The sequence below is a fragment of the Halyomorpha halys genome, unplaced genomic scaffold (genome assembly GCF_000696795.3).
Source record: "Halyomorpha halys isolate HHAL.00 unplaced genomic scaffold, Hhal_1.1 Scaffold1488.1, whole genome shotgun sequence".
NCBI classification, from domain to species: domain Eukaryota; kingdom Metazoa; phylum Arthropoda; class Insecta; order Hemiptera; family Pentatomidae; genus Halyomorpha; species Halyomorpha halys.
In genome coordinates this window covers 60,271-87,775 of record NW_027107596.1, presented here as the reverse complement: position 1 = coordinate 87,775, position 27,505 = coordinate 60,271, and the positions used below count along the sequence as shown (strand labels likewise).

General features: G+C 27.6%; 3 protein-coding genes across 6 annotated transcripts in view; 1 reads left to right on the top strand and 2 right to left on the bottom strand.

Moving 5' to 3' along the window:
• LOC106689832 (coiled-coil domain-containing protein 28A) overlaps positions 1–14,112 on the bottom strand; it is a 15,902-nt gene extending 1,790 nt beyond the window's left edge. Inside the window, exons 1-4 of one of the 2 annotated variants that reach the window (XM_067045985.1) lie at positions 13,748–14,112; positions 13,209–13,344; positions 7,512–7,598; positions 3,588–3,668 (exon numbers count right to left, since the gene is read on the bottom strand). In XM_067045985.1, coding sequence (XP_066902086.1) covers positions 3,588–3,668; positions 7,512–7,598; positions 13,209–13,344; positions 13,748–13,885 — 442 coding nt within the window. In that variant the 5' untranslated portion in view covers positions 13,886–14,112. Of the gene's footprint in view, positions 1–3,587; positions 3,714–7,511; positions 7,599–13,208; positions 13,345–13,747 lie in introns of both variants that reach the window. The other variant, XM_014435019.3, reaches the window with a different exon arrangement.
• On the top strand, positions 9,179–24,039 carry LOC106689831 (serine/threonine-protein kinase 40). Of its 2 annotated transcripts, XM_014435017.2 has the most exons (10): positions 9,179–9,278; positions 15,930–16,048; positions 16,172–16,308; positions 17,690–17,824; positions 18,615–18,845; positions 19,117–19,300; positions 19,603–19,732; positions 21,187–21,337; positions 22,036–22,173; positions 23,607–24,039. In XM_014435017.2, exons 2-10 carry the CDS (start codon positions 16,000–16,002, stop codon positions 23,832–23,834), a joined length of 1,383 nt encoding a protein of 460 aa, XP_014290503.1. In that variant the 5' UTR covers positions 9,179–9,278; positions 15,930–15,999; the 3' UTR covers positions 23,835–24,039. The 2 variants fall into 2 exon arrangements, with proteins under 2 accessions (XP_014290503.1, XP_014290502.1); XM_014435016.3 differs by lacking the exon at positions 9,179–9,278 and having other exon boundaries at positions 15,759–16,048.
• Positions 23,691–27,505, bottom strand: part of LOC106689830 (monocarboxylate transporter 9) — a 25,689-nt gene continuing 21,874 nt past the window's right edge. Inside the window, exons 6-11 of one of the 2 annotated variants that reach the window (XR_001344500.2) lie at positions 26,360–26,576; positions 26,009–26,248; positions 25,808–25,933; positions 24,775–24,909; positions 24,393–24,501; positions 23,692–23,828 (exon numbers count right to left, since the gene is read on the bottom strand). Coding sequence is in view for 1 of the 2 variants with exons in the window: in XM_014435015.2 (XP_014290501.1) it covers positions 24,791–24,909; positions 25,808–25,933; positions 26,009–26,248; positions 26,360–26,576 (702 nt within the window). In the remaining variant the exon portion in view is untranslated. Of the gene's footprint in view, positions 23,829–24,392; positions 24,502–24,774; positions 24,910–25,807; positions 25,934–26,008; positions 26,249–26,359; positions 26,577–27,505 lie in introns of both variants that reach the window. The other variant, XM_014435015.2, reaches the window with a different exon arrangement.

Here is a 27,505-nt window from a genome sequence, read left to right as displayed (position 1 = left end):
ATGCCAGTTTTCACTGGATATAGAATAGATACAAAAATAACAAGTAAAATAATTATTTAGTAGACAATCAGTCAAAATAAATCATAATAAAAAAAAAAACTAGTAAAAATTGTTTTTTAATTAAGTAAGGTCCTTAATTTATTTTTTAATTTAAGTTTGGCCTAAACGATGTAAGCCATTTCCAGAGTAAGCTAATATATTAATAGTAAATATCAAATCTTTTAACTAATTTATTAGGATGTCATATTCTGTTTTATAGAATAATGTAGGATTTTTCAAAACAATATACAAACTTTATTATTTTCTAAATAATTAATTCTTGAAGTAGTAGATTAAAAAACAAATTAAATACCTATTATGATAGAAGACAATATTTTTATTTTTATTTTACAATATTTTTTGATAGAAGAATATATTTTTAGAGATTAACAGGCCAAGCTTCAATATCTCCTATAGGCATCTTCCAAAACGCAGTAAGGTTTTAGTTCAACTATCATAAAAGCTTTCAGTAAGAGATACCAAAAAGGTATTTTAAATGACTTCATTATATTTTAACATTTGGATATTTAATTGCTCTATTAATTGGTCAAAGGTTTTGCAAATAAAGTGACTCCAAGATTCTTTTTTTTTCAATTATAAATTAAGTAATTTTCTTTCTTACAGGTACCAATTTATGATGTTTTCTTTTTTTTCTTTCTGGGTTAGTTAGTTAGCCTTAATACTTCAAATCTTTTATTTTTTATTAATTTTACAGCAATAAGATATTATTCACCTTAACATTTCAGACCGTCCGCACATCTTTAGATATTTACTCTAGAAATAGTTACAAAGTGAAAGTTATCATCTATTAATTGTTTTCATGTACATAATTTTTTGAAGTATAAAAGCTGCAAACTATAAAGAAACTATAAACTATAAACTATAACAAACTATAAAGATAAAATCAGAAATAAGATCAGACAACTTTAATCTTAAAGTTTTTAGATTAATCTCAAAATAAACGAATGAGAATAATTACATACATGTGGAAAAATACCTTGAAAAATTATCAAATGAAGCAAATTTTATCAAAAACCAAAATTATATTAACATATCAACTAAACATAAAGAAAAAAATTAAAACTGACATTTCATTAGGAGAAAAGAAGATTATATGTAATAAATATCATATATTTTTAAAATATAGTATATTCAATAGTAAGAAATCCCATACCACTATAACTCGTGGAAGGATCATCATCAAAAAATCTTCAAAACAAATAATGACAAGAATAAAAGACCAACGAGAACTAATAAGACAGATGATAACAGTAAGGGAAAAGAGGTGCTCGAAGTGCCTTAATACCAATCAATGTTCAGTGGAATAAATGTAGCAGGGAAGAACAAAAGTAAAAAAAAATATTCAATTTTCACTTGACTACTTGATTTTAGATAATAAAACCATAAGTGAGATAACGGATGAAGTCCATTTATATTTGACAAACTTTGAACCAATGTAATTATCTCTATCCTTTAATAGATTTCAATACAAGGATTGCTCGGTCAAGATAACATACAACTTTTTAACAGGGATATTTTTTGTAAAATAAAATGAAGATAAACTAACAATGTAATACTCTACTACTTTATGGGGACCCAACAGTCAGTCAGGATAAACATTATCTATGTCCAATTGTTTACCCATACTTTAGGTGAAAAAAAAAGAAATTAATGGAAAATAGAAAACAAAAAGACAGGAACACAATGACATCAGGATCTCATAAAGATAGAAATTTCCCTAAAAATTAAACATCACTGATCAGATGCAAGATGGGTGTTATTTTGTATTGGAAATTTTGAAATCTTTCACTATAACAAGGCACCAAATAGCTCTCTGTGTTTATGTGGATTGATTAAGCCTATTAACATATTAGACCAAACAGCATTATTGATCTTTGAAGTCAAAAACTTGTTAATCATCATACGCATTTTATCTACATAAAATAAAAACTCCATAATAATAATAGAAACGTCGGCATAAAATAAATAAATATGGTTTTGTTTATTTATGTTGTTCTTTGCTGACCGCACCCCCCGACAAACTTCTTCAAGCATAATAATAATACTTTATTCTTTTTTTATTTTATTTTTTTACAGAATCCTTTTAATTGGGACAAAAGACCACACCAATGGATCCCAATAAAGGGTCAGTTATTTAGAATAAAATTGTAATCTTTGAACAGTTTAATTCAGCGATTCCCTAATTGGGTGCTGCAGCATCCTGGGGTGTTCCAAGCATATACCACGGGCGCTGAAAGAAAATGCCACTTCCTCAAAATATTTCACAAAAAAAAAAACATTTAAAATTAAAATAGCAAATGTACAATTTATTCCAACATTTACTTAGTACTGTTTTTCTTAGAGACTCAACTGCTCGAAGGATAATTGAGGCAACATTTTTATATAATTTTTTTTTAAGCTAAATAAGGGTGATGGGGAATTTTTTTTACCCAACAAGAATGATGTGAAATTTTTCTAGTCAAAAAAAGGGTGCCACGGCGAAAAGAGTTTGCTAACCGCTGGTTTTAAGTATACTATCATACATAACACTAACTTCTAAATAACTAACATAATTCTTTTGGATCATGAGTTAGATCTTTTTCAAGCTTTAAAATTATTTTAATATTTGTTCTCTTCTCCATTTTTTTTTTTAAATTTGCATGGTGACAAACCTTTTTTTTTTTTTTGGTAAATTTGATTGAAAAATTAGTGCAATTACCCAAAATCTATTATTATGAGCAAACATCTGAAACTCGAATTCACAAGAAATAAAGCTAAAGAACTGATGCAAAGACAGGGTCACATCTACAGTGAGCTACAATAAAGAGCGAGATCATTTGTGATTTCAAACAATTCAAATTGCATTTTGATTGTCTATAAGAAAAAAAAACAGTGGTTTCTATAACAAGCACTATAGTAGGGTATTAAGGGAAAATAGTAAATAACATTCGGAGAAAAGTATACGAAGTAACCCTTAATTTTCTGAGTTGAATAGTTTATCTAAAAATATATTTCAAATCTGTTTTTTAAAACAAAATAGTTGTTACACTATAGTTAAAGTACTTCAACCAGGTCAGGAAGGGTGAGATTTATAAGGGTCCACCATTAAATAAAAGTCGACCCTTGGAGAATAGAATAAAACAAATCAAGAATATTTCAAAAACAATTTGAATTATTAAATAGATGGGATCATTAAAAGGGTATTTTAAATTTTGTTAATAAAACTGATAATGAAGTATGTGCTAACACAATTGAAATGAAAATTAAAGAATTGGAGACTGTATCTGATGTTCTATTAACTTTTCAGAATATGAATGAAACATATAAGCAATTTATTAATGGAAAATAATAAATAATAAAACATCATTTATTTTTTTTTTCTTGTTTAGTAAAAAAACTATAGTGACATTGAAATATAATACAAATAAAATATAATTAACTGTATTAAAATAAAATATTACTCTGATTTTTATATGTTTTATGATAAAACTAAATATTTTCATATAAAAAATTATATAATTAAAGTAATAAATAGTGCAATAACGTACCAAATGCTTTTAAATTTCCAGAATGGAAGTCTTCCAAAAGTGATAGAAGTGCAGTCTCCATCCTCCTCACGTCAGTGACATCTGATAGAAAACAGTGGTGTTGAACAGGGCGTTCCAAGAGGCCCACTTCATGCACAGCAGATATTACAAAAGAATACAAAAACTCAAATAAAAAAAACAAAACAAAAACAAGCAAAGAAACTAAAAATAAAATGCAAATAAATGAAATACAGGTCTTAAAGTAATAGTGTACTGCAAATAAATAAAGTTTTAAAATAAAAAAAACCATAAGAGAGAAAAGTGACATGCATTTATTGTCATGTTCTCTAGTTTTAATAAACATTGGTTCAGCTATAAAATAATGCATTTCATGCCGGTTGTACTACTGAATGCACCTATATGATCTATGAAAAAATCAATAAACTAATATATACATGTATTAAATTATATATTGAAAAAATGAAGAATTGAATTTAAAAGGAACAAAGAATTGATAAGAACAGTGACAAATAAATTATGGAAATCTATGTATATAAAAAACCATTGATTGGTTTAGTGGACAGTAAAATTAAAATATATTTGTCAAGGATTGGTTTAGTGTGTAGTAACAATAAAATGGATTTGTCACCAAATCTATAGTAAAGGAATTTTTATTATATAACTCAATTTTTTAATATCTAAATTTACATCACTAAACTCTTGTAGTTACTTTAGCTTATATTGGATGTTATATGAAAAAAATGAATATCTGTTCAACTTAATGAATACACGTTTGATTATAATTATATACAAAGAAGTACAAGAGTAAAATTATCAGGCAGAATTGAATCCTTGTCTGGAAGTTGAGCGCACAATTAGAAAATGTTGAGCCCAAATATTTATAGACACAGAGAATTAAACTTTTGATAATATGATAAAGAAAAATATATGAGATGTGCAACCCAAAATAAATAAATACAAAAAAAAAAAGTGCAAAACTAAACAGGCCCATTAAGTAAATTTTAAATAGAACCATTCAACATTCAAAGATAAACTTCATTCCAACCTAATAAACATAAGATATATAAGTATATACACACAAACATAATGTCTTGAAATGAGCAATACATAAAAATTGAGAATACAAAGATTGAAAGAAATATTGATATTATGAATCATAAACCAATACTAAACCAAGAATACCTTCCCTTAAGTGAAAAATACATTTTATCACTTTATATCTGTAGGCACCTTAACTACTTATTGCTGCTTAGTTTTGATAGTGGAACATCTGACCAAAATAAGTTTTTTTATTTATTTATTTTGTATTAGACATATTCCATAGATTGTATTGTGGAATGGAATTAGTTTGCAACAATCCAACTAGCTTTTGAATAGTCTGTAGAACCCAATTATAGAAAATAACCATAGTCTATGGTATCACTATTTCGGGAATATGTCAAATCTAAAATAAAATCAATAATTTTTTTTATATGAGATGGGCCACTATCAAAGCAAAAAGCAATATGACTAATTATTTAAATTATTCAATTTATAATCATACAACACTAATATCTCATAAAAATGTGTTTATTCTTCTATCTAAGATTTTTGTAATCCAAAGATATTCTATAACCAAAATTATGAGATATAATTCACTTTTTTATCTAAACAAAAATAACTGAACTCTCTATTTAACATTATTAAATGGAACTGTGTCAAAACTGAAAAAAATTAAAATCATCTTGATTTTGAACTAAAATGGAAAAATATTTATAAGTTCCCAGGTTTATAAAAATCGTTAAGATAATATAACATCCAACAAAAAACAAAAATAAATAAACACAAAAATTCTTATTCATTCCATAATAAGTGATATTGAACTTCTATACATGAATTCTATTGCTTTATTTATTTTTTTTTGTAACTCAACAACAAATTTAGAAATTAAACTGAAATATACTATCACATATACACTAACACACAACTCAAACTCAAAAATAGTTTTACATCTAAGAAAAATCAGAAAAAAAGGAACAATTCATCAATTATTCTTCATATATCATAAATATAATATCAATGCTTTATAATAATTTAGATTTACAATAGTACCCCAAAACCATGCAGCTTTAATCCCTATTCTAAAGCATAGTCTCTAAAGAAAAAGATAAAGAAAATAAAAATTTTTTGTTTCAGTGAACATAACTAGTTACCTGGACTTTTTCACCGGCCTAATAAGATTTTGGCACAAACCAGACACCTCAAAGAATTTTTTAACTCTTAAACCAAGAAATACGTGACATCAAAGATTTCTATTTAAAATATAGAATATCATAATGTAATTAAAATCTTGATAACCGATATAAAAAATTAGTATAATTCATGAATGGCTAAAAAAGATTTAATATTGATAAGTCCTATCCCAGCCTGGAATCAAAATCAAGTTATTATTCATTCCAAAGATTTTTCACTTTACAGACATTCATGTTTTTGGTGATGATATTATAAGGAGAAACATGAACTAGAGAGATTGACGAAAAAATACAATGGATTCAGTAATTAGATAGTACTAATTACTAAGATAAATTTATAATATAATATATTATAATATTCAGAATACAAGAGCAGTAAAACACCAGGCCACTTTCAAACCTCAATCGGTTGTATATGGAAAATAAAGGATTTTATCAGACCAAGCCTATCGCCAGTCTATTCCTCTCACTGCCACTCGGTCAGCTCAACAGATAAGACACAACTGAAAGCGGTGTGGTTGGCCTGAAAGAAGCCTAAGGCTGTTTACCCTTCATATAGAAAAATGAGGGACCACTAATACTGAGTGGAATAGGAGAGCTGGACAAGTTGTAGTTAACAAGTAAACTACAACAAATTGGCTGCAGTGAAAGAAAAGGAAAAATTAAATATTCTACAATGATCAAATTCCAAATATGAAATTAGAGATTCAATCTTATTTGGATCTCAGTTCCTTCATCTAACTTTATTTAACATGAACAGTTTTAATCATATATTCAAATGGAGAAGGTACTAAGTTAACACATTGTTTAGAAGATAAATACAATGTAATTTAATGGGCCCAACACCAGCAAAACTGCTGTTAGTGTCTTGAGGATTAGAGAAATGGCAGGAAGAATTTATTATATGGTCTAATCATTGTATTGCACACTTATTCAACTAAATAAAAAAAAAAACCTTAGAAAAACACCAGTACATGATACATTTTACTGAAATTCACTCATAATTTTATGATTATTCCTAGAAAACAAAAAAAATTGCCTGAAAAACACTGTAACATACTTAAGTAGCCCAAATGTACCAAAATAAAAATCAATAAACCTACTAACAAACACCCCCAAAAAGCTTAAAACAGATCTCTCCTTTGATTACTTTTAATCAAAAGTCTATCATTATGAGAAAACATGACAAAACTGGGAGAAAATTTTGATTACTTTAATAATACTTTAATTTATTACAAATATATTCACTGTTATAAATTTGAAAACTGTTCAAAGTAATAACTTTGAATATATAATGCCACCAATATTAAGTGTAATCAAATTCACCAAATATTGTTTGCATCTCACACAATCTTGGTAGTATTTTAAACACAAAATATTTATACTCGGTTCATTATTAAGCAACCAAAATTTTAAATGACTATTCAAATTTTTGATCCTTGAATCATTCGAATTATACATGGAGATTGGCCATTTATGAATTAATCAAAATAAACTTTAAAATATTCTAATTAGAATAATTAAAATGGAATATTAGTAAAAAAGAAAACTGTAAATAGTATAGTGCTTAAAAGGCTGAGAGTTTCTGAATCATTAATTGTAAGAGAAAACAAAATGTTTATTATCAATTAGCCGACTAAGACTTGATTAATTGTTATAAATAAGCATTCAGTTCAAAATACCAAACAAATACCTCGCTTCAAGCGATTAGCTGGTGGTGGGTGTGCTGGTCTAGGTGGTCTATTGCTTTGCTTTTCATTGACAAATATAAAACGAGTACCTGAAAACGAAAAAAAAAAAAAAATTTATTACATAAATACAAAAGTAATTCATCCATGAGGGACTAAATACTAGTATTAATAACTTTTCAATAATCAAAATGACTAAAAATAAGGAAATGAAAAAAAAAAATTAAAAACTAAAATGAATATGGCTGAAATGATATAGATAATCCATAAACTTTTAAGAAACAATTAATCTTTATTTTTTGAAATCTTTAAATTAAAATAAAACCCAGTATAAAAAGATTGTTAATGATATTTATGTGTTTCCTTAATTCCCTTCTCAGTACGAGGATATGGGTTACTATTATTTTGTTGCATGTTCAAATCTCCTAAATACCTAAAAAATGTCAGTTTTTATTCAAATAATTTTTGGATTTGAATAAATATTGTTCTTGTAGTTGTTTGTTGTTGTCTGAGGCTTTAGGGCGTAAAACCCTGAGGTCATTTTTCTTGTAGTTTATACCCCATAATACCAATCAAATACAAAGAGGGATGCTGAATTCCATTAAAAAGAAAGTAAAAACAATAAATTAGTAAGAGGAGGCCTGCCTATAAAATATACAAAAAACACAATTAATTTTAGAATCAGCCATTGTTTAACAATAAAGTGAACAATAATTAATTTTTTTTTGCAAATGATTTAACAGGAGGAATACAACAAAATAAAACAAAACAATGAGAATGTAAATCAGGCCTGTTATTGAAAAGAAAAGGTACTTGATATGATACATCTTGAAAACCATAAAACAAAGTTGATTATACTGGTCCCTCTGGAAACGTAACAATTTGATTTTGTTGGAAAAAACCTATGATCCTTATAATAATTTCTGATCCTACAAATTATTTGAGCTAACATTTCAGTAAAAGAAATTATTATTCAATACAATAAAAACGTAAGTTTGGTTGATACCTCTATTAAGTCTTTTACTAACGACAAACCAAAAACTACCAGAAACTACACAGTTCATATACATACAAAATCCCGATTTGGAAAGAAAAACTACCCAATGCTAAGCACCTAAATGCAAATGTATAAGCGAAATATCTTAACTGAAAGAATAACACCTTCAAAGTTTGGTTTAGGTGGGGTAATATATCATTAATATTTATTGAATTTGTAAGTGCTAGCTGAATAAGGAGATCAATTATTGTAAGAACAACAGCAGAATGAAAAAATATTTAATAAGTTAATATTCTTTCAACCACAAATCAAGTTTTATAATGCAGTTTGCAAAACAGCCTTCAGAAAAACAAAACCAATAAAATTAATCAACATCTTTTTGTGCACATATAAATTTCATAATCTTTCATCACCTGAATACAATAATTTTTTTTCAAAAATTTATAACTTATACTCTTGGGATTTTAGGTTCTTCATTTAATAACCATATAAAAAAATAAATAAAAAATCCAAGCATAAAACTGAAAAGATATCTAAACACTTAGTACCACTATGATTATAGCTTATTAAGCCATTCAAAAACCTTTAGGAACGTTTACTAGAATGAAATAGAATAAATTGAGGTCCAAGGTTAGGGAGATAGTTATATTGATATAGAAGGTTATCTAGGTCGGTGCAAGGGGGTATAATTACAGAAACTTACAGAAACATTGCAATCACAGTCATAAGTAAAAATCATCAGAATCTATACATCGATAGGTGAAGAAATCACCAGGTATTTTATATATAGCAAGTACTTTATTTCTAAAATTCATTTATAAATTGTATTCATACCAAAATTAAGATGTGACGTTTAGTAAATTTATTAAAACGTGTATAGAATCTGACAAACCAAAATGAATAATACATTAATATTAAATTGAAGAACAGACACAACAACACAGTTGTTTTTACACGCTAAGTGTAACAAATTGAAGAACAGATAAACTGTAATAAAATAAACTTCAACAATACCTTTTCTTCATAACTTGTTTAAACTATTTTTATTTCTAAATAAAATAATAATATATTTGATTACATAGAAACTTTGTACAATTAGGAACCAAAAACTTAAAATCAATTATTACATTTGCTCAAAATATTACATTTTTTCGACCCAAATAAATTATGACATCTAAAAATTTGCACTAATTAGTAAATATAAGATGCAAGATAATTTAAAAATTATTATTATATTAGAGTACATACATTCCATAAGGTTCAATTGAGTTCAACTCAGGTAATTGGGGGAAGGGAAGGATTTATAACTGACGTGATACAGTATATAGGAGCCATTCCATTCCTTAAAGGAATCAGTAAAATGTTCTACACAATTTGATTTGATTTAATCAAATCGCTTCTGTGATATGATGTTCATTTAATCTACTTTAAATTATCACTTTGATAAAATTGATATAGATATTCATATAATTTTCTAAAAACACTTTCTTTGTTATTTAGCTAATAACAATATCTGAACACTTACCCCCGAGACTTTTTCATTTCAAACTGTCATTTTTCTCTGCTTAAATCTACTTTAGAAATTATTTTCAGGGGAAAAAGTTCACAAACTACACAATATTCATTTCTAGGTACAATAAATCCTTGTGAGCTTCTAGATTTCTTTTATGGTTGATGTCTCATGCTGTTGTTCATTTTTAGAATGTTTCTTTATTCAAAGTAGTTGTTTTATCGAAGTTATTTCAACTTTCTTTTTCTGAATAATCTTACATAATATTATACACAAGTATTTATAAGTAATTATACATAAATGAATACTCCACTATTATTTAATATGTGACTTAATGGAGAAGTTTCAGAATATTAACAATTTTATAGCATTAATGATGAAAATATTACTGTTAGTATTCAGAAAGAGGATCACATTTTTTCTTTTTCTTTTTCTTAATGATTAAAGAAATTTAAATAACTTCAATGCAACAATTAAAGATTAGAAAGAAAGAACAACAACCCATGATGCCCATTATAAAAAAAAAGTGAAAGAATTCATAAAGATTTATTGTGTAAAGAAATAAATTTAATGTAGATATTATCATAACTAAATAGAATTAATTTTAAAACAAACAAATCCCTCACTTTCATGAAAATTGACTGCTTATAAATAGTAGTAGTAATTATTCTAATTCTTTTTGGGTCCATAATTCCTTTATACAATTGAATATCTATAATCTATCATGAAGATTTCTTAAACAATGATGATTAAGACTTATTGCTTCGGTCTGTATAACAATGTGAAACAATTTAAAATAATGATATTCATCCTGTGTTTAAAATTTAATATACCGTAATTTATAATATAGTAAGTTTTAAAATTGTATTATAGGGTGAAAATTATCAAAGAGGTCGAAAATCTTAACAGTTTTATACAAAATAAATAGAAAACAATTTTATATTCTCTTTCGGCAAGGAAACAATGAACGTACAATAAAATCTCTTTTGTGTAATGTTTTCTCTACTCCTCTTTAACAAGGTATAAAATAATTTTACAATAAATATGTTTATTTAGTACTACTTCATTTTTTTTGTAAGTTTATGAGGACTATTGTCACATTTTATAAATTTTTAAGGGTCAAAATATCTCAGATCAAAACAAAAAATTAAGTATACAAGCAGGTTAATTAGTTGATTAAGTATTAAAGCACGTTATCTTGAAAATATGGTATAACTTGTATCTATTAGCTATGTTAAATTGTAAATCAAACCTGAAGTTAACTTAATAGTTCTGCTACAGACATTCTGATGAATCATAAATCAATGATAAAATTGCTTATTTCCATCCAATCAGATTTTAAGATCTGAAGAGCACACGTCTGAACCATTTTTGGAAACACAGTGATTTAATCATTTTAGGTGTAGGCAATCATCAATTAGGTGTTTTGGGACAAAATCTGTCCCTGCTTCATAGGATTTTTCTGTCACTTTATTAATTATAATACAATGGCTAAGATCTATCTTAAGTAACAAAAATTATCAAATTTATAATCACAGCAATATTAGTGCCAGGACTACTTCTTGTTACACAAGAGTACCATTAAAAAACCAGCTGTTCAAAGGTCTTATCGATAACACACTACATGAAATCACTAAGGTTGCAAAGTGTGTCCAAATGTTTTGTTAGTTTACCACTATCAAAACAGAAATAATTTATTTACTTTCATTAATCTTTTTACAGCTGATCACAAAACATTTCTTGTAACAACTACATTTTTACTATTTCATTTTTACCTTCAAGCTAATATTAAGGTTGACAAAGAATAGCTATTCATATTTTTGTGCACATGAAGATGTAATGAAAATTGACTTAGTTTATTCTTCAAATAAACCTGAAAAATAGTTGAGGGTTTGACAATCAGCTTAATGTTACAGCTCAGAGATTAAAACATAAAAAGGTACAGAAAATTATATCTTTGATTAACTTAAATAATTTATTTGTAATGTAAACCCCCAAATCACAATTAATATTGTCATTGGTGGTAAGGTATCATATGTTAAAATTTACAGGTTTAGTGTTATTTGTTTAACTAGCACTATAAAAGAAATTGTGAGGAGTGTTCTCTTTAAAAAGAGCATAATCTACAACTGTTTTATAAACAAGGTATCAAGAAGTGTTAATGTTTTTGGTATTATTAATAGCTTTTTCTCACATTATACTACAATTTATCAGGTCAGTCATAACTTCGTACACATTAATAGCATACATGGGATTAGCTGTGACTCACTACTAGACTGATAAGATTTCGAGTAGTCGAAACTTGACTAATGAATCAGTCAATCTGTCACCAATTTTTGTAAACATCAGATGTATATTAGTAAAGAAAATGAATATCAACATTCAATAAAAATGTGATGTGTAATATTTTTCAGTTTTGTGAACAGGTTTCTGCCAGATCTGCAATGATTAAAATTGATGGTGAACAAGCTATCAGTGTAATAAATGCAGATGTTCACAGTGAACATTTTTGTGTTTTAAACTTAAAATGTATTAAAAAAATTGTGCGGTTGGTGAATATCAAGAAAATGTTGTTTCATTGTGATAGTGTTAGACCATATACAACTCAAAAAATACTCCAAAAAATTAGTGAAATGAATTGGGAGCGTTTGCTGCATTCTGCTTACTCCCCAGATATTTTCCCAAGTGATTTTCACATATTATGTGCCTTGCAAAATTTTTAACTACGGAAAAAGTTAAATTCTGATTGGTGATGATTCCAAAACTGAACATTCAATTATTTTTGCATCAAAATCAGAGTCTTTCAATAGAAACTCAAGTTTTTATACAGCCTTTATATAAAAATTAAAAGCTACCTGCAAGATGGCGAAAAATTGCAGATATAGTGGAAAAAAAATGTATCATTAAACAATATATTAAAGTGAGTTTTATTTATACAACATAACTTCCTAAAAATGCACATGAACTTTTGGACTGACCTAATTTATTTCAACCATCAACATGTACTTGCCCTCTGAAGAAAGGCATATAATATTAACCAATCATCACAAACCTAAACTGATTTCAGGTAAGCCAGTTTTGATGTTGTGGAGTGGATCTCTAGTACTATATTAAGTTTTAAAAACCTATTAAAGCTGTAAATCATAATAAAAATCGGTATAGTGTAGGTGCAAATAAAGGATTGGTAATACTAACTAGATCCAGTCACATTTGAAGTATGCGATGATCCTAAGGCAGGTACTGTCACTATCCTGCTGAGAGATCGAGAACTGGAGGAACCACCAATACTGGCCACACCACGGGCACTATATCCTCCAGAAGATGAAACATCCTTGATAGACAAGAAAATGATTAACAAAGCTACTAAATGTGGGATATACAATAAATAAACCTTAACCTTAAAATTATAAGAAATTAACTAAACTTTTAAGTAACTCTACCTACCAATGTTGATAAAATATTTTAACATGGTTAGAAAAATAACTTAAAGGTTATGCTCTTTATGTAGACAAATATTAATTAAAAAGACTACCTTACTGGAAAGATAATTTTAATATCATTTTACTGTCACAAGGTTGTAACAGATAAAGTCACAAAAAAAAATAGTCAATTAAAATTAGAAATCTTTGACATTTGTGAACCAAATGTCAGACTGTATTGACAAGTAAACTGACAACTTATATCACTAATAAATACGTACTAATGTATACAAGTAAGCAGAATTCATAACATACTTTGATACTTTCAGGCGAAGTTTTAGTTATTGCAGGACTAACTGGAGGAGTAACTTCTCCGAATTTGTCAGCACTACCTTGTTCCTCATCCATTATGACTAGCTGCTGCAATTCACCTTGATCCTTGTTTTCGGTCATTCTCTTCGGGTTAGGATTGGTGCTTGACGTTATTCATGATTAAAAATCATTATAATAACGGGCATAACAGCTTATATTTAGATGGAAAAAATCTATTATCGTATAGATCTAAAAAATCGAACGATTCCATCTTTAAAGCTCAAATTAATAAAACTGTCAGTAAAATTTAATTTCATTACAACTTCAAAGAACAGTCGTAAAATCAATACCGTTAGCGAAGGAACGTTCAACTCGAACCCATTTATGAGCATATAAGTAACTTTTAGATAATGTAAAGTAATTTTAAGCTCATTTTCAAATCTCAACACCACCAGTTCAAATATGATAATAAAATAAAAACAAACTACAGCGAATTATTGAAAAGAGGACCAATCATGGTAATTAAAATTGAGATCTCAAACACCAAGCTTTCAAATCAATTACAATTATTAAATTATGGTTGACAAATGATCAGTGGAAAATGTTATGAAAGATTTATCAATTTTAGAATGCTACTAATCTGAATGTGAGCTATTTTGCCGTCGTTGTCGCCGTTTACTCGGCAGCTGACCAATGCTCAAAAGATACACACATATTGAAGTATTATTCTACTCATCCGGTAAATCATATTCAAGGTAGTTGGCGGTCAAAATGGAACATAAATGGTACAAAACTACTTATTATAATATAATAAACCAACATTTTACTATTTGAGATCCTTTTGGACCGCCACTCGGTCCTACTTCCTTCATTAATGCATACGGTAAATTAACAATCTTTTAACAAAATATGTTTATGTTTCGCTCTAATTTCACAGATCCTTGCATTAAAACCAGTGCTACATTTTCACAATATATGTAACAAATACTAATATAAGTCGGTTATTTTACAAAGGTGGATAATATGCTATTGTTTACAACAATTCAATATTTAAAGATTCGCGGAAATATTTTGAATTATTTTAATTTTACTATCTATTAAATTTTTAAATGTTTCCTTCTAATACATTTATATCATACCTCATTTTTAAATAATTTAATCTTTAGCTTCTTTGATCAGTTGAAGGTTTTTCATTTGGGTAGTTCTAAGGTAATAATATTATCTATGGTCTATTATAATTTTTGTTACATTAAAAGGTGACTACTTAGTACTTCGAACCATCTCAAGACCCCATAGGGCAATATGTTGCTATGAGATGTAATTGCATATATAAAACTAAAAATAGTTCGGTTTTTACGTTACAAACCCTGTATCTTGCATGTTCCTAACGCTTAGATAATTATTTCAGGCGTTTTCTAACATTATTCAAAAATCTAACTAACCGTAAGACGCATAGGGAAAAATAGATTCAGAACGGAATAATCGTTCGAAACCATTATAAATATGGATATAAACCGAAAGATGGATAATATGGACTTTTTTTGTCACAATTGAGTGTAGAATTATCCCTTGACTTTTCTCTAGTTTGTACTATGTACACCCTGTATATTTGTATTTATTAGTTTACCGATAAAAGCTGGAAGGTAGGAAAAAAAAAGAAATGGGCCTATGTCTGGGGCCTATGTTTTAGTAAATGGAAGGTTTGAAACTGAAAATACAGGAAAATGATTGTTTTGTTGAAATGTCCTGATATTCGAATATTAAATTCGAAATTTTTATGAGTATTAGGAAGAAGTGTTTAATAAGTTTAATTGCGTACTTAGTACTTGTGAAATTTAAGTTAAATTTGAAAACGTTTTATATTTCAGAATATTTACTTTTAGATATACTTGTACATGGTCTTGAAAATATCATTAATACTAAATCATTAATATAAAATAAAATCATTAATACTAATTCTTGCTTTTCCGATTTGATGCTGAAAAGACAAATAACAGCTCTTTGGATAACGTTTATAACTTTACTTGATAAGTGAGATAAGTGTTTTTATCATAATTAATTTCTTTAACAGACATTACTTCATGTGAACTTCTTTACTTTCCACAGTTTTTGTTATTTTTTGTTTTGTGTACAATTATTCATTTATTTGTATATTTGTTTTTCCATTTGTAATGACACCATTCAGACTTTTTGTAAAAGAGAGAGAAGATAGTGCTTGTGCTCTAGCAATAAAGAGAAAAAGGAAATATGATGAAATGTTAAATTCTGAAGGGAAATTTCCACAGTTTGACAGCAAAATAGAAGGTACAGTTGGCATTTTGCTCCTTAATGACTACTGTTAATCTGACATTTGTCAGTATATTTTTATATTATCATAGATATCTTCCTTTCATTGTCATATATATGTATATATTTTTTTAAATATAGGAACTTCTGTTCAATCAAATACTGTGAAGAGGGCAGGACCTTATCTTCTTGGTCCAACCATAGGTAATTCCCCCGTGAAAAGTATTGTGCAATGTTTAGCCAGGCTTGAAGGAACTGATAAATATTATACTTTAAAGGTATACTCAATGTAAATATAACTCAAATATTTTGATTCTTATTGTTTAGTCATAAATTAATTGGTATATTAAATCAATTAAATAGATATATTTAATAAACAGGTAATATCATAGTTACTAGTTCTTAGTTGTCACTCTAACATGACTCTATGACGATATAATAAAAATGGGCAACCATCTTTGTTTGATATTACTTGATATAAGAAAGTGATTCAGATTTATGCAAATTTAGGCCTAACCTCAACTAAGAAGTTTTTTTGGGGGTCTCTGGTTTTTTTTTTAACCCCTTTTGAGAGTGCAGTGAGAAGTTGACAGCTATGATCTGCTTATAGCAGAATAGTAGTAGGGGTTATAACCCTTAGGAATAAAAATTTCCTTATAAGTACTCACAACCATACTGGACTGACACTTTTTTATTGCTACCATCAAATATTTTGATTATTTATAATATTAATCTGAATAGATCAAGAAGAGACTTGATTCACATTTTATATATTAATAATAACTATATAAAATTGTTTTAGAAACATAATACTTAATTATAAAACATTTTGCACATCTTCCATTTTCAAACTTATTAGTGATAATTTTTCATTATAGACCCTAAAATTTTATATCTTGTATAGAATTTAAAAATTATTTTTTCTCTATTTTTATTTTTGAAACCCTCCTGTCACATTTGATTTGTTGGTGAAACTTTTTCTAAATTTATAAAATAAATAATGTGTACAGGTATCATATAAAATTTATGTTATTAATTTATAATTCACAATTTACTTTTTAAAATCAACAACTGGATTAGTTTTTTTATTTTTCTATTTAGATATTCACTTTATTAAATAATTTTAGAATTGGAGGTAAAATTAAAACAAAAAACTGCTTTTCGGCATAATAATGGTTTTATTAGAGATCTGTTCTCACCTGTTTAGTAGATCGTACGCTACTAAATTATTTTATATATGTGTATATAGTTGACCGTAAAGATTTAAATATAAGTAGATGGTCATGGTTGTGGTAAAAAAAAGAACAAATAGTTTTAAACTATTTGTTCTTTTTTTTTTTACCGCAATCCTGACCATCTACTTATATCTAAATTATTTTATTTCTAAGACTGGTGGAAACAGATCTCTGAACATAACATCATTTTTATTCTGTCAAAAAAAAAAATTAAATAATGTTACATCCAACATTCTTCCCATTATGGATTCAGTTCCCACTTATTATTTATTTATTTTTTTGATGAACCTCAAAAAGTTGTTTATCATAAATATTTTAATTATTATTATTGTTATTGTTGGGTATTATGTATTTGTCAGGTATTTATTATATCAATAAAAGCTAATACTCTTTTCAACTCTTAAAATCAACCTTTTATTTATAGATTTTAACTCTTAAAGATCAGGAAGAAGAATGTCAAGATGACCGACAAGGCAAAATGCTAATACACACTGAATATTCTCTGCTTTCTCTTCTCCATGATATGGAAAATATTATTCATCATCATGGATTTTTTAAAGTAAGTTTTATAATTTTTTCCATTTGTCAGAAACTTAAATGTTTATCAATATCTGTATAGTAGATTTATCTCTACTATCCACATGCCCAAGCCCAATGTACTAGTATACCCAATTTATGTGTGGGACTTTTAGAATATAATATTCTGATGATAAAAAACAATATAATGTTAGGGATGAATGTCTTCTTTGCCTGAACTAAATAGGGATTTTTCTCAAGTTTGATTTGTTGGTAAAAGTATTATCTATAGTAATTTGAGGTAAATAGAATGGATTTCTTCAAATTACCATAGGTGATAGCTCTGTCAACAAAACCATTTTGAAAAAAAATTTTCATTTTTGCAATTGTGCACAGATATTTACTTACCTTACATTAAAATATGAAATTAAATCAAATCAAATCAATTGAGTAGCTGACAATTGGTTAACAAAATTCAAATGCAATAAAAATAGCTGTGAAATAATGGCAAATGGAATATCAACACATTGAAATACACACAAAAAAAGTCAGGCAATTGTTTTTGTTTTTGGGCTGGGCTCTTATGTTAGGTATTTTACAAATAAATATGTTTGATTTATAGTTTATGTTTGAGTTTTATTTATCTTTATTGTGTTGGTTTATCAGTTGTCATTAACCACCTCAAAATATATACCAATAAAGTAATAATTATTTTATTTGATTCATATTAGAAAAGGTAACTTAGATTTGTTTGTTCCAAAAAATATTTAAAAGTGATACACTTTCTATTACTATTTTTATCTCTTATGAATTATTTATTTGAATATGATTAGGATCGTGCAATGGAAGAAAAAGCATGCCCAGACAGGAAATTAGTATACACCGGTAGAGTCATCGAAAGGGCTTGCCTTGTTTTGGACTGCTTAGTAGCTCATGATTATTCTCCGCATTCAGTTGAGTATATTAATCTCCAGCATTATGTTATAAGAGAGAAAAAACTGTGTGAAAGAGAAGCAGCTCTTATATTATTCAATGCTGTTAAAGTTGTTCACATACTTCATGAGGTAAGTTTAACTTAATTTTAAGATCCGTTTATGAGGTTTTAAAGTATTAACTAAATGATACTAATATTTCACGGAATTTGTTCATTTTAGTCTAGCCTTCAATATTCTTTAGGGTTTTACCCATTTGGTGAAACAAATACAGATTTATAATTTTTAAAAATATCAGGGGTTGGTGTATAAACATAAAACTTGTATGTTCACCCAAAAGTATATTTGAAATGATCAAGGTTTTGATAAGAAATATATTATTTATTAATATAATTTTTTTAAGAGAAATGTTGTACATCGTGACCTTAAACTTGGGAATCTTGTTCTACATCAAAGTACACATAGAGTAATTGTTGCTAATTTTTGTTTGGGAAAACATCTTGTAAGTGAAAATGATACACTTAAAGATCAAAGAGGTTCTCCTGCATACATTTCTCCAGATGTTCTATCTGGCAAACCATATCTAGGTAATTTTTTTTAATGTTTTAATTATATTTTTATTATTGGCAGTTTTTACTTTATAAATGTTTTTTTCTGCTTGTTATTAATTTTTTAAATCATAAAGGTACCTTTATAAAGGTAGATTTATAACTTTATTTTTCCAGTCTCTCATTTATTTGTAATAAAAATAAAGCATAGAATTTAAAAAGTTGTTCATGATTGCACTATAGAAGAGAGAAGTGGATTAAAACCAGTAGAATATTTTTTGTTTAATTTATCAATATATATTAATTTTTTTTCAATACTAGAATTAGTTATTTGTTAATAGGAAAACCTTCAGACATGTGGGCTCTGGGAGTTGTGCTGTTCACTATGCTTTATGGACAGTTCCCGTTCTATGATTCAAGCCCTACTCAACTATTCACTAAAATCAAGATAGCAGACTATGCTATTCCTAAGTAAGTTCTTTTGTATGTTTGAAATAGAATTAAATATTATCATGTTCCGTATAAGATTTTAAGAATATCACTCACTCCGATTTTTTTATGACCCATTTATTTTTTTTCTATCAGGTCTTTCTTCTTAATATTTTATAATGTATATTATAACTGCTGTTACTTTTCAATTAATCATCTAACCATTTTACCGCTGCACTTTCTTTAAATAAAAAACTGTTCAAGTTTTAATATTTTTTGTTAAGTTGTTTAAATTATCGAATTATTAAAGGACCATCTAATAGCTCCCTCATTCAATTAGAAAAAAAAGTAAACAGTACATGTTGAAACCCAAGTCTGTTGTGGATGATTTTGTTTGTAGGTAGAACCGTGACTAATTTGCAGATGATGTGCCACTTTGTCAATAGTTACTCGTCTGTCTAAGAGCACCATTTCACGTGAACTCTCAATGTTTTCTTCATTTGTGGCTGTAAATGGTTGTTCGGCTCCTTCATCGTGCATAATACTTATGGGACCATTTTTTAATTTTTCAATCCATTTGTAGACACTCTGTTGCAAAACACTATTCCCGTACTATACTGGAAGTCTTCGATGAATTTCGGCCCCTGATAGGCCTTCCGACCCCAAAAAACAGATCACTGAACGTTTCTCTTCTTTGGTGCAAATAGAAAGCAGAGCAGCCATGATTAACAGCATGACAACGATAACGAAATTAACCTAGCAGCTTAAAACTTGAATAGACATAAAAACAAATAAAAAAAGCATGCGTCATCAATGCAAAACAACAGTGCTACCAACATAAACAATAATATAACTAAATTGCAGATAAATATTGACTTACTCTTGTATATGCTTTTTACTACAAGATTTAATCTGGACTTGACTGAAAAAGGTTAGAATTTTTCCTTGAGATATTATAATTGATGTTTAACATTATAACCGTTTGATAAATAATTAATATAAATTTATTTTTTACACATATATACTTCCATAATGTTGATAAATACAGAATATTTTTTTTTTTTAGATGATATTATTAGGACACTTTTCCGAAGTGATAATTTCTCTTTTGTTTTAAGGTTTTTCATCTTTATGTTTGATCTGGATGTTAGAATCAATTTCTGTAAATTTATCCATTTATTTCTTTAATACCTTGTTCTGCTTATTCTTTATTAAAACAGATGACATGCAGTAGGAAATTTGGATATTATGTATGGGTTCACTGTTTTAAAAGTTTGGGGTCTGTAATGTGGTCTATCCAAAAAAAGTAGAACCGAATCCTGGCTAATGTATCAAATGTTTGTATGATGTGATAAACAATTATCTATCTTTGTTTATCATCTTTGGCTACTAACCTGTTATTAACTTCAGGTTTTAGACAGTCGCTCTTTTCAAAGTTGAACTGGAAGGTAGTTATAATTTTCAAATATTTTTTCTTTTAATATCATTTGTTTCAGTGATGGCCGAATTAGTGAAAATATGATATCTCTGATCAGGAATTTGCTCTTACTGAACCCTTTGCAAAGATTGAAAACAGACCAGGTGTTGGATGTGCTTTCGACAATATTAGCTACTACAGCTAATATACTGATGGATGAACCACTTCAGGTATAAATATCAGTCATATTTATTAATTAGCATTAATAATTACATGCTTTTACATACAGTGCTTAAAGCTGTCTTTGTTGACCTTTATTGTTTTTTTTGTTTATCTTTTTCATTTTTTTTTTTTTTTTTTTAATATAAAGCATTTTTATTTGTATATCTTTAATCATTTAGCCCTAAAGTAATATCTCATGCTTGTATTACTGAATAAATTAGGTCAATGGCAAAAATGCTGCTGTAGTTTTCATAAATGTATTAAAAAAGTATAAATCAATTAGTTTCATAATTCACTCTACATTCTGTACAATTGGGCTCCTTGGAAGAACATTTTTAATTTTATCACAGCTTTCTACTTCTGCTCACTTGATCAAGAGATAAACAGACACAGACTTCCGTTTTTTTTTTTGTTTTGTTTTTTTATTTGAGGTTTGTAACCGTTATGAGAACATGGGTTACAAAAACTATTCGAACAGCCTCTGGGTATTCTCATGGCAAGGAGCCCTGTTATGTAGAACATCTAGTTAAAAACTCTAAAAAAAATGAGTTACTGATTCAATTTTTGATGTCAGAAGATAATAATATTAATCGATAAAGTTTCATATTTAGGAGCAGCTCTTATGGTAACTCTTATCATAATGATCTTTGGTTCTTTCTATTTTTTTTTTTAAATCATAAAATTACTTGATGTTTTTCTCGTGAAGGTTGTTCCAGAGTATGATGAAAAAAAAGAGAAAGAAAAGGAAGAAAAAGCAAAAGAAGAAAAATCTCTTGAAGTTGGAAAAGATCCATTTTCAGAATTTCTTGCTAATAACACTGCAGGAGTTTACATAAGGAATATTGTAAGAAGATCTATTTTATATTATTTTTCATTCAAATAAATTAGTTATTTCCAAACATTAATGTTCTTTATATTATGTTAACATTTCAAAAATGTTATCATTTGTGCCAGTTAAGTTAATATTCTATCAAAATATTAAAGTGGAATATTTTTAGTTGGCAGACTTAGGATCAAATAATTTTGTATCAATAAAGTTAACATGAACATTTTTTTAAAAAACTGTACTCTCCTAGCAGTAACCCTTTAGGTATTATGTACTGATGTATCAGTTTGATATGTAGCTTTTCTTGTCTCTTAAACTTGCTCTTGTCCCTTGCAGTTTTATCCTTCTGAAGCCGCTTATACATTTCAAGTTAATGAATTTTTTAATTTGTTTGAATTAAGGCAAGTTACTGAGATCTTTAATACTAAAAGGAGTCATAAATAAGAGATCTGATTTTTAAAGTATTAAACAACAGAAGTGAAACATTAAAAACAAATTGTTTTGTAAAAATTATATCTATATTTTTATTTTTAGAGAATTTATTTATTTTATATTGGATTTTATTTTTAAAAATGTATTTTTTACAATAATTATCAGTGTGTTTGTACATATTTGTTATAGGTATGGAATTAGGAATAGATAAAATTAGGAATTATAGTTTAGGAATTTATTAAAAAAAAAAAAGGTTTTCCAATAATTAATAAAAAGTGAGTATTTAAATCCACCTATGCTGTGGATTTTTTGTCCAAAGTTTGGATGAAAAAGGATTATAGAAAACTCTAACTGATAATTATCTATAAGATAAAAACAAACGTGAAAATCGAGTTTTTGAAATTTATTCATTTGGACACATCCCTTTTAACAATTATGCTGCCATATCTCTTTAATTTATCCAATTTTATGAGCTAGTTTTATATTGGGTAGTATATTGAATTGTATAGGGTACTAACATTCCGTTTTGTCTTCATTTATATCTTTAACATTTTTCTCTTTCTTACCTCTGATGATTACATGTAATTTTTATAATTTCATACTTGGTTTTTTGTATTTTATTTTTTTGCATATTTCCACAATATAATGTTTCTTGTTTTATAACACTGGTATGTTGTTTTTGTAGCCCTAAAGAAGTCTTACTCATAGGCCAAAATATTGGTAATATTAAAACAGTAAAAAATGGTTTAGTATGTGTTTTATGAAGTTATTTATGATTACACTACATTAAAAATTCTTTGAGTGAATATGATTTAGCTATCAGGAATATATTCAATTATTTATTGACTATTTCTATCGATAAAAATCATCAATTTGTAACATATGTATTAAAAAGTTAGGCAGTACTTTTAAAAATCAAGATACCCAATGAGACTTCATTCATTATTTGAATACTTCATTTATTTTGATATATAGAATTTGTTTTCAAATTATTTATTTATACCATCTTATATTAACAGACTGAAGAAAGTAGGGGAAACAGAGGTGTTCCTGAACGGAGAATTGGTGGGCAGATTTCAGTTCACCGAGTCGGAGAAGATGCCCGTGGGATGTGTCAGTCAGAGCTGTGCCGTTTCAGGCACCTTCTACCTCCTGGGATGGTCGTCGATCCGCCATCTTCACCAGGTCTTGGTCATCTTCTATCTCCTTACATCCGACCAAGAGATCAGCAACAACTCTATCTATAATAGGACATAAGTTGTATTAAAAATATAAATAATGTACATTTTTATTGAACTATTTATTGACTTTAATGATTAATGATATATGTACATTGATTTATGTGTTTGTCTAGTGATTTATAATTTTATAAGTTATAAATTTATAACTGCTGACTATTTTTTTTACTTTCCATAATTTAAAAATAAAGTAAATTTCTTAATAATTTTCATACATACTTTTCTTCTTTTTTTAAAACCTTTATAATCAACCTAGAAAAAAAATTATCCCTTCCACAAAGTTTGAGGTTTTAATATTTCAAGATCTGTAGAATCAAAAAATTGAGTGACAAAATCTGTCTATTCACTATTGCCATACACAGTTTGCAAAATTTTAAATAAAATTATTGGGGAAATTTTATTTTTTAGCCAAGTTACAGCTCACTCAATGATGACAGTCAGAACTCATCATTATCATCTGCCATATTTTTAAAAGTTTTTTACTCTTATTTCAAGTTTTTATTTTAGATTTAGATTTATTATAGAATTTCAACCCATTACTTGTACTTTAATTAATATCATACTAACTTCAGTATTCATTGGATTCTTTAGGCCAACAGTTCTCAAACTGGGTGCCCTATGCAATAGTCTTATACCAGTGATCAGTTCATTGGGCCCACCTCCAGCAGAAAATTGACTTGAAAGATTTAAAGACTGTTTAAATATCATATAAATATAATTAATCAATTAATAAGGAAACCGAGATATTTTAAGGATAATCTTGTTTTTTGAATCTCAAAATGTTTTGGCAAAAACTTGGATTAGTTCATTATAAGCAGTGAAAGAAGCACCAGTAATAATTTTTTGTTTATTATGTAATAAATACTATTTTAAAAAATTTAATGCCTATAATTAATGTTTGAAGATTGATTTGTACCAGTATTCTTCTATTCATAATACTTTTATACACCTGTTTTGAGTTAGTGCTATGTCTTCAATATGCTTATGATCCCTACGAGCGCATATGTGGTCCCAGATAAAATAAAACAGATGCCACTGAAAACTAATCCTGCATAAATCATTCCTGTTCCTTGAATCAGCAATTCTGTGGAACAAAGTTAATAAAACAAGTTAATACTTATATTTTATTAAGCTTTAATAAAATTAAGCTGAACTAAAGCATATGATTATAAATTAACTCCTCAGACGTAATGGATTTCAGCTTATAACGTGTTTTGAAACAACTAAAAATAAATAATTTTCCAAAATACTTTGTTAAATAGGAATAGCAAAACTAGGACAAAAAAAACTAGGTATTCATATTGTTTTTGGTGTCTAATATTTTTGGACCTCCTGAAATCAACACCTCTTCAAAATTAAACTAGCCTCAAAAAGTTCAGTATACCATTTGAAAACTGATCAAATGGAGAAATGTTTTAAATTCTTATGATCATACCTCAGAAATTTATTACATGAGATTCTACCGAGTATTAGTTAGAATTATACATTTTTACTTATTTAATTTGCTTTGAAGCTATATATTCTTACAAGTCAATTGGTTTTTGTATGTACGTTTCACCATAGATTACGAAATGTTGACAAAATTTAGAAAAGTGAAGTTACAATTGAGAAATTTGGAATTATGAAAAAAAAACGCGACATAGGATTCAGAGATGAAGGGAAGGTTGGTGGTAAGTACATTTTTGGTAAGCTATCCCTTCCTCAATTACTTCTGGATTACCTTCTATATAGAAAGTTTTAGGGCTTTTTGGAAAAAACTTTAGCAAAGTCTCATCAGAATAGTTTGAGCTGTGTTGGTGCTATAGTCTACAGGAAAAGAAGTTTTTTAGAAATAGTGCAGCAGCTATCCCACACACATACACACGGGTAACAATATATTTTTTGGCGTCGGGGAGCTCTGAAACGTTAAGATCTATTCCCATTAAAAATTTGAGCAAATTATGATACATAACTTATCTGATGGTATATAAACTAAAATTTACCTGCAATTGGTAGTCCAATGAAACAGCTAATTCCTTGGACAAGGAAAAGCATCCCTATGGAACTGGTTAGTCTATCAAGGCCTAGTTTTTCAATTATGACGACACTCCTTAGTGGATTTATTATGGCTGAAATGATCGGAATAAATCAGTCAGAAATTAACAAGTGACAATTTGTACTACAAATTTTAATTTTTATATTACATGAAAAAGCACCAGAAAAGAATGCCAATCCCAATTGATAAGCAGAAGCGTTACTCATCATTACACAACATAACATCAAACCATTGGCAATTGCTGCAGTGACTATAATCCACAGAGCACTAATAGATGGAAAAGAGTAAAGCAGGAACCCGATTAATAATCTACTTGTTGTGATCCCTGCACCCATTAAAATTGGTATCATAAATCGGTACTTTTCTTCTATTTTGCCCTTGTTCATTTCTGAAATAGAAAATAATCCAGTCTATATTAAAATTCTGAATGTGCCAGTAAACATCATTTCTGATGGTTCAAAATTCTTGGAAGATTTTTAATTTTTAGATTTTCACCTACTCTGAAATGCAACAATTGGAATATATACTGCTGTGTAACACAAAAATGTTGCTAAAAGAAGCAGTAGAAACACTGTTGATTTCAATAATGTTAAATCGATCATTTCTGATATGGCTCTTGATACTGCTTCTGGTATTTTCCATTGTCCTTCTTTTTCCTCTTTGACATCTTGTACTGTTGGTAATTTTGAGTTTTGAAGAGTATAACTTGCACTTGGCTGTGATGAAAAGACAAAATCATTAGAATAAGTTGTAAAAGCTAAGACAAATAAACACTCTCTCTAAACATACTTCATATTATAGCATGTTTGAAATGATTAATGTATTTTTATCAATTACGAGAAATGTAATCAAATGATTTTGACAGTTTCTTCTTATTATTATTTATTTATTATATTCTGCTAATTGTTATCATTTATTAAGAGTCAATTACTGAATACTATCTTTCATCTTTTATTCACGATTTTGTTTTGTAACATTAAATTACATAGTTTATATATATCAGCCTGGTGGGCCTTACATGATTAATATAACAGTTACATTTATTTTTTTACAATTAATTAGAGGGGGGGGAGTATGGTCTCCTGAAAAAGGCATCCCTAACTATTTACAGTGTTATAAGAAAAAAAAAAAAGATAGAATAAATAGATAAAAATAATAATTCTTTAATTCGTTAATCACAAAAACAATGACATTTACCAATTTAATAATATAAATAATTGACTTCTAATGGGGGAAAAAAGTTAATTTAAGAAAAAGATGAAGAGAAAAAAACATAAAAAAAATTGTAGAATGTCAATATTATAAATATAGAACTTATAACTGGATGTCCTGCTGCAGCCTGGGCTTCAAGTTGGATTTCTCAAATTGTAACTCACTGCTCCTTTAACTGTCGGTGACCGGGAGTGGAATTTTATGAACCGCTTTTTTGAGATAGTTTTCTATTGATTCCATTCGTGATTCCCGATGCAATTGGATGTTTCTTACAAACCAAGCAACATCTACTGCGATTCTCTTTTTTTTTTTTATATTTATTTATTGATATTTACAACCAACTGTACATTATAATACATTTAGTAAATCTGATCTAAGTTAAATTGGAGTGTTACAGGCGTGTAGAGAAACTACCCATTGGTAGCACTCTAAT